Source organism: Merops nubicus, unplaced genomic scaffold (genome assembly GCF_000691845.1).
Source record: "Merops nubicus isolate BGI_N331 unplaced genomic scaffold, ASM69184v1 scaffold11927, whole genome shotgun sequence".
Taxonomy (NCBI): domain Eukaryota; kingdom Metazoa; phylum Chordata; class Aves; order Coraciiformes; family Meropidae; genus Merops; species Merops nubicus.
Genome location: NW_008621018.1, coordinates 4,554 through 12,775, shown reverse-complemented (window position 1 = coordinate 12,775; position 8,222 = coordinate 4,554). Strand labels below are relative to the sequence as shown.

General features: G+C 49.7%; 1 protein-coding gene across 1 annotated transcript in view; it reads right to left on the bottom strand.

Annotated features, from left to right (window-relative positions):
- Nucleotides 1–311: 311 nt before the first annotated feature.
- LOC103776784 (erlin-1-like) overlaps nucleotides 312–8,222 on the bottom strand; it is a gene marked incomplete at its 5' end in the record, with an annotated part of 11,003 nt that continues 3,092 nt past the window's right edge. Inside the window, 7 exon segments of the mRNA XM_008944312.1 lie at nucleotides 312–354; nucleotides 356–432; nucleotides 434–577; nucleotides 774–853; nucleotides 1,766–1,855; nucleotides 4,026–4,117; nucleotides 5,144–5,202. Of these exon segments, the coding sequence (XP_008942560.1) occupies nucleotides 312–354; nucleotides 356–432; nucleotides 434–577; nucleotides 774–853; nucleotides 1,766–1,855; nucleotides 4,026–4,117; nucleotides 5,144–5,202 (585 nt within the window).

The window sequence follows — 8,222 nt, the reverse complement described above, 5'->3', positions numbered from 1 at the left end:
AGCACGGGGCAAGGGCCGGTGTGAGGCAACAACGCTCTCAAAGCCACACCTCCTGCCTCTGGAGTAATGCTTGCTAAATAACTGCACCTACTGCAGAAGGCTTTCCTGGTGTCTGTCTTTTAATATTCCAGTATAGGTATGTTAGTACAGGATTATCCCTCATGTGGAAGCACCAATTTAATAGGGGAAGAAACAGAAGAGGCAGAGCACTTGCAATGTGTTGCTAGAAGAAAATCAACCCAACTGCCACCTATAGAGAAGATGTCCACACATGCGCTGCATCCGCCCACCAGCTCAGGGCACATCCCCGTTCACAGCCGGGCTAGCTGTCGAGCTCCACTGGGCAGCTTGCCACCTGTCAGCCAGTGCTTCCCTTTGCTCTGAGGTGGCTTTCTCCAGACGTCTCCAGGGCCTCCTGTGAAGGCAGACTGGTTTCTTGGGCGGTCCTCTGATTAGCTTGCTGGAAGGCACAGGAATCCAGAAAGACGCTGGGGATGCGGTCACCAAAATAGAGCTTGCTGTTCGCAGCGATCGCTTGGTACTTCATCAGTTCCAAATACTCAGGGGTAAGTTTCAGCTATGAAAAGAGAAACCAGAGACCGTATGAGACAACTTTCTGGGCCTCTCATGGTCAGATTTCACCTCAGGCAGCTGCTTCCTGGGATGTGGGCTGTTAAATCAACTGTTTTTCTGGTGCTGCCTACCGAAACCTGATTTCCTGTGCAGAAGAAAAAAGTAAGCAAGTCCTCTTCTGACAGCTTTCAGGTGCTCACCTTGTTGGAGTCGGCCAGCTTCTGTGCACTGTAGTACTCTGCATCAGCTTTTGCTTTCTCCCTTGCTAGGAACGCAGCATCTGACACCACAACAGAGGATGGACAGGAGAAGAAGTGTTAGCAAATGAACAGCTCCATCACATGGAGTACCTGAGCCTCTCACCCCCGGGGGATGAGCTCACCCAAGTGTGATTGTGACACAACCTGGCTGGCCACATACCTGCCCTGCTGGCTTCTTGGAGAGGTGCCTGCAAAGGGCAGGAATGATGCCAGTGCAAAACCTGGTGCCACTGCACTCTTTATTATTTCTGCAGTATGGCGATGCCTACAAGCCCAGCAATGAGGTTCCTCTATCTGCCTCAGCTGGCAGTTGACACGTCTTAGGAGGAGCAGCTGAGGGAACTGGGACTATTTAGTCTGGAGGAGGCTGAGGAGAGAGCTTACTGCTCTCAGCAACTCCCTGAAAGAAGGCTGGAGTGAGGTGGGTATGTTGGTCTCTTCTCCCAAGGAACCATCAATAGGATAAGACAAAATGGGCTTAAGCTGCACCAGGGGAGGTTTAGATTGGATAGTGGGAAGAATTTCTTTCCTGCAAGAGTGTTGAGGCATTGTTTAGTCTGGAGGAGGCTGAGGAGAGAGCTTACTGCTCTCAGCAACTCCCTGAAAGAAGGCTGGAGTGAGGTGGGTATGTTGGTCTCTTCTCCCAAGGAACCATCAATAGGATAAGACAAAATGGGCTTAAGCTGCACCAGGGGAGGTTTAGATTGGATAGTGGGAAGAATTTCTTTCCTGCAAGAGTGTTGAGGCATTGGAGCAGGCAGCCCAGGGAGGTGGTGGAGTCCCCATCCCTGGAGGGGTTCAAAGAACGTGTAGATGTGGCACTCTGGGACATGGCCTGGTGGTCATGGTAGTGTTGGCTCGATGGCTGGACTTGATGGTCTTTGAGGTCTTTTCCAACCTTAATGACTCTGTGATGTCAGAAGTATGGTTACCTTCAATCTCAGAAATGCGTTTCTCTGTTTCCTTTTCCATAATCTTCTGTTGGTAGTGAATCCTGGCCACCTGAGCAGCCTTCTCTGCCTCTGCAATCACAACAGGTTCACTTTAGACATTTGCTTCTCAGGGCTTGAGCATCAGCACCCTGACCCCAAGCACCCGGATCTGCCAGGCCAGTGGTTTGCTCTCTGCTGCCTCCCCCCCTGCTCGGGCCCAGACCCCAGGCAGCAGCACAGGCAGAAAGCAGCGCTGCGGTTCTGGGAGCTGCACTGACATCCCTTTCCCAGGTGAGAGTCCCTCTGGCACAGACATGCAGGAGTGGAAATTTAGTCTGGCTTCTCCACTGGGGACATGTGTTAGTGGTGGGCTTGCCAGTGCTGAGTTAACAGTTGGACTTGATGATCTTAAATGCCTCTTCCAGTCAAAACAAATCTATGTTTAGATATGTTTATTTGACCGAGCAATGTATTTTTTACCAGGTTTTTATGGGTGTTTTTTTTAAACAATAAAATTGAGGATGAGAGTCCTTCAGGAGTGGCAGAAAGCACCACTCAGGACTGTCAAAAATCCATCACAGAAATAGCATTTCCAGGCTGAAGCCAGGGTCTGAGCTGGAGAGCAGCCTGCACCCCAGCATGGTGCTAGTGGAAAAAGTGATGCAGAACATGGCCAGTGGACTGTGTAGCAGGTCAGTCTGTTGGTATTTGCTTCTGATTCAATTAACACCAGCACCTTTAACTGACTGGTGAATTGCTTTTGTGTTAAGACCACTAAAATCAGAGCTCAAACATCTCCTCTTTACCTAACCTGTACATTGCTGCTTCACTTAAAAACAAAATCCAGGCAGCATTTTGGGAGTATTTAGTTGATAGCAGGTTTAGGCTTGCTGATTTTCTGTGGAATCATTCAAGTCTGTAATATTGACCTAGTAAATTGGTTTAGTGGTGACCTTGCAGTGCTGAGTTAACAGCTGGACTTGATTGTATTTGGTCTGGCTGAGCTGATTTTCCCATAGCAGCCCTCCTGGTGCAGTGTATTTGTGCTGGGAGTTAGAAGGGTGCTGATAATACCCACGTTGTGACTACCCCTGAGCAGAGCTCGCACAGCACCAAGGCTCTTTCTAACTTTCCCCTCCAGTGGGACACGATGGTCTTTTGATGACCACATATCCCAATAGGAAGGATATTACCATGAACAGACAGCATGCAAGCCAGATCCCTGCCCCCAGTTTCAAACCATATACGAGGAATCTGAGACAGCCAACAACCAGAGGAAAGAAAAGGCTGATATGTTCACTCACAGAGCAAGACAAATTGAAGACAGGAGCAAATCAACTGAGGAACAAGGCAACCAGTCCAGTTCAAACTGTGTAGCCATGACCATAAAATGGTATCATTATTACGGACATATTCCTCCCTCTGCTCCCAGCTGTACTGCTGTCCCACCTTCACTGGGGGCTCTGCCTACAGTGGCAGCTGGGGGCATCCTTCCAGCAACCAGCCATCTTACACAGCACCTTCACTACCTAGGTAAACTTCCCCCAACCCACTGGGCTCAGAGCCAGCTTTTATGCTGTTAACTGGGAGGCAGGACACCTGATGTTAATGCTGAAGATGATCTCCTAATCAGTTCCCACCCAATGCTGGCCAGACCCTGGGTGAAAACCAATCACGAGGGTCTTTCCTGCCTGGTTGTGGACATCAGCCATATGCCAACCCTGAGTCAGGGCTGGGGGCTTAAATCCCAGCACTTCAGGTGGGCAGAACCTTGGGAGGGGACACAACCAGGAGAGCTGACACAAACTGACCAGAGGGATATTCCATACCATAAGACATTGCTCAACTATAAAGCTAGGAAAAAGGAAAGCTAGGAAAAAGGAGGAGGAGGGGAGGGATCACTCCTCCAGCCTTCGGAGCAACCACTATGTGCTTTGGAGCTCTGCTTCCCAGGAAGGGGCCAGACACTGCCTGCTGACAGGAAGTAGAGTAAGTATTTGGGTTTTTTATCTTTGCTCCTGCACACAGAATTGCTTTGCTTTGGTTTTCATTAAGCTGCCTTTGTTTCCATCTCATTTTCCTTGTCCCTTTTGCTTTGTGGAGGAGGAAGAGGAAAAGGGGTGTGTGAGATAGAGCATCTTGGCTAGCACCTGGTGCTCAGCCAGGCTTAACCCAACACAAAAGGTCTTTTCCAAAAAGATCCTAAAGGTCTTTTCCAACTGAATCAATTCTATGACTGTATTCCCAACTGGTGACATACCAATGAGCGCTTTCTTCCGGTCTGTCTCTGCCTCCTTCTCTACTACCTTCTGCTTCTGGGCTGCAATCAACAGCTTGGTCTTCTCAGCCTCCCTGCAGGGTAAGAAACGTTACCACAGAGAAAAGGAGCTGGGGACCAGTGCACAAGAGGACAGGGGGACAAGAAGCCAACCAGCTGCCAGCATCGTGTCCTCACAGCCGCAAAGACTAGTTCTGTCTTCAGCTGTATGAGTAGCCAGCAAGTCAAAGGAAGGGATTACTCCTCCTCTGTTTGGCACTGGTGAGGCCACATCTGGATGCCACATACAGCTTGAGGCCCTCATGGTGAGGAGTGAGTCCAGTGCAGGGCTACTGCAGATGTGGGTGGAGGCCAGAGCATGCAAGGAGTGGCTGCAGGAGCCGGGCTTGCTTGGATGAAGATGAGGAGGTGAAGGGCGACGCAGTGGCATCTCTCCCTGCCCAAAGGGGTCCCAAGAGATACTGGAGCTCAATTCTGCTCAGAGTGGCACAGCAAGAGCCCCAGAGGTGCTGGCAGAAGCTGGAGCACGGGAAACCCCAGCCAGCCCCAAAGAAACAGCCCATTGCTGTGCGAGCGGGGCATCCCTGGGCCAGGGCTCCAAGTCACGGAGGTTCCCCATGCCCAAGGATGCCCTCACTCACCCACACAGTCCCCAGTAACTTGCTGCAGCTGTGGCATTTGGCCTTGCTTTGGGCAACAGCTTGGCCAAGAGACCTCCATGGGTAAATACCAGACTTAAATCTGTCTGCAATTCTGTCAGTTCACTGGAGGGGAGCTTACGGGCAAGACATCAAAGCCCCCGAGACATTAATTCAGTTCAGCAGTTTTCTACAGGTGTCCCCTCTACATAAAGGAGCAGGAACATAGCCTTGATATGGACTCTGTACACACTAACTGTCATTGTGGAGGGCTGAAAGGCTTCAAGGAGAAAGAGCTATGGGGAAATAGAGAAACAGAATGCACAAGTACACACAGCCAAGCATACATTGACTAGAGCTCATCCCTCACCTTCTGAACACCAGGGAAGAGCTTTCTAATAGCATTATGCCTGTGCTGGATGCTCAAAACCCATTCACATGATTTTACGTACAGCTACTCACATTAGCTCAAAATTTCTTCGGATGGTTTCTGGGATTTTGGGTTTTGTAACACGCACAGCCTATGGAAAAAAAAACAAAGCCATTTAATTTTAAATTAAACATTTTGGTGTGGGCTGCGTAACTAAGGAATGCCTTTGCAGAACCAGCTGCAGTGCCCTGGACACTGCACCAATCCAAAATCACACAGAATGGTTCCCAGTCCTCTTTCACAGAACAGCCGGGCAGGGCCGCTCTCACAGAGGTGCCTCCCATTGCTGTTCACTGTCTCTGCACCCTTCACGCCATCTCAGTGATAAAGTAAAGCCTGTGGAGCAGGCTGCTAAAGAGGTCCACCCTTTCTGTTATAAGTCTAGTTCTCCACTCCAAAGAGTCTTCTAACATCACCAGACAACACTTCCCAAAGTACTGCTCAAGAAAGGGGCTCACAAACCCAATAAAATTAAATTGCAGGAGACCTGCAAAACAAAGACAAGTCTAGGAGCTCAAGAATGGGCTTTTCAGGAGAAAAGCTTGCAAAAGTTATCACACTGATAGCTGTGACTGATAAGTCAGAGACTCCCATAAGTACTAGGGGCTGCAATGACAAGGCTTCTTCTAGCCTACAGGCAGCTTTACCATCTTCACCTCACTAACTGGCTGTTGTGCAGCAGACAAGGACCATATGGTCCCCCATGTTGGTCTGATTCTTACTTATACTGTCTGTCAGCTGCTCATCATACTTCCCAAAGCAAAGCTCCACGTGATTTGAGCCAGCCCTTTGCAGACAGCACAGCTCTGCTGCCTCGCCCCCTCAGCCCATCCTCCCTCGAGAGCCTGTACCCCCCACAGCAGCACTGCACTCACAAGCTATCCCACCGGGACCCGGGCTGGTAAATTCCCAGTTTCTGCAGCCTGCTTCCCAGGCTGTGTGTGCTGCTGTGCAGACACCTGAGACGAGGCACAGAGCGTGCTGCTTGTGCAGGGAAAAGCGCACGAGCCCCCCTGCGACGCTGCCCCTGCGCTCTTCTTACCGCCCACGCGCCTCCCCTTCACGCTGTGCTCACCATTCCAGTTAGGAAACAAAGTGTTCCATCAAGCAACCTAGAGGGCTCATGAAGGTTTCTTATACCCTAAAAAGTTTTAATTAACTGAATTTATTTCTAGGTTTATTTCCTCTAACAGCATCTTTTAAAAAATTTATTTTCTGTGTCATGTTTTTAAAAATGAATTGTTGGTGACCTCTGAATCACAGAATGGCTTAGGATGGAAAGGACCTTACAGATCATCTAATCCAACTTCCCTGCCATGGGCAGGGACACCTCTCAACTAGACTAGGTTGCTCAAGGTGTCATCCATCCTGGCCTTGAACACCTCCAGGGAGGGGGCATCCACAGCCTCTCTGGGCAATCTGTTCCAGAGTCTCGTCACCCTCATATTGAAGAACTTACTTCCTAAGATCTAATCTACACCTACTCTCCTTCAGCTTAAAACCATTTCCTCTTGACCTGTTGCTGGACACTCTGAGAAAAGTCCCTCTCCAGCTTTCCTGTAGGTTCCCTTCAGGTTGTCCTGGTTTGGAATGGAACAGAAGTAATTCTGTTCAGTGATTTTACTTTTCAGCTAAAGCTCTTCTAACTGCACTTATTATAGACTGGTCCATCTTGGGTCAGCACTGACTCCAAACCATGACAAGTTTTGGAAGGCAGTCATAGGATCTTCCCTGAGTCTTCTCCAGGCTGAACAACCCCAGTGCCTTCAGCCTGTCCTTACAGCAGAGATGGTCCAGCCCCTGTATCATCCTTGTGGTCCTCCTCTGAACTTGTTCCAACAGATCTATGTCCCTTTTCTCATGGGGACACCAGAACTGGATGCAGTATTTGAGGTGGGGTCTCACAAGAGCAGAGTACAGGGGAAGAATCACCTCTCTTGACCTGCTGGCCACTCCCCTCTTGATGCATCCCAGGATATGGTTGGCCTTCTGGGCTGCATGAGCACCCCCAAGTCCTTCTCTTTGGGGCCACTCTCAACCAACTCCACACCCAGTTTGTAATTGTGCCTGGGATTGGCCCGAGCCAGGTGCAGGACCTTGCACTTTGACTTGTTGAACCTTGTGCAGTTTGAATTGGCCCATTTCTCCAGCCTGTCAAGGTCCCTCTTGATGGGCTCCCTTCCCTCAAGTGAGTCCACTGCACCACACAGCTTGGTGTCATAAGCAAACCTGCTGAGGGTGCACACACGTGCAAACATGCTCTCCAAGAGGAAAGTACTATGTCCAAATAGAAAATCATTTCCCTTAGAGTTCACAAAACCATCTGAACCTTGCTACAGTTAATCTGGATTAAACAGCTGTATGTGGAGTGTTTGAACACAGCTCAGTTCTTCGCCAAAGGAGCAGGGTGTTTCTTGACAAAAGGGACAGCAACATGGCAGAGCTGTACATGGAGGCACAATTTTACTGGAGAAATAGTGTGCAGCTCTGTTTTGAAAGGGATCAATAGGAAGACAAGGGCAGGATCACACTGTCTCTTAAGTACTAGAGATGAACCACTTTCCTCGCTAATTACAGGACCTCAGCCTGGTGGACTAGTGAGGTCAGGCCAGGCTGATGCAGGTAGGATATCCTTCGACTTGTGACCAGCAGCGAAGACTGGGCACCCTGACTTAAAATGGAATTGCGTACGTTGAAGACCAGGTTTAGCCCTATAGCTAAGGGACGTGGTTTAGTGGTGACCTGGCAGTGCTGGGTTAGCGGCTGGACTCGGTGATATGAAAGGTCTTCTCCAAGCAAAACGATCCTATGATTCTAACATTTCCCAGCAAAGAGCTGTGAGCTTTGCTTAAACCCTTCCATACCCTGAGGTCAAAAAGGGCCTTTACATTATGACAGTAATTCTGATGGGTGAGGAACTTTTGTACATCACCTCTCTGCAATATACAACACAAGTTAACTTGGGCATTTGGAAGAGCAGTGCTGCCTCCACTTCTCTGTGGTAAGACACTGCCAGTGGTTCACCCTCATCACACCAGAGCGGGCCGCCAAGCCGAGCAGCATTTAGGTGCCGCCGGCGGGAGGCCTCCCCTCCCCACACACAGCCACAAG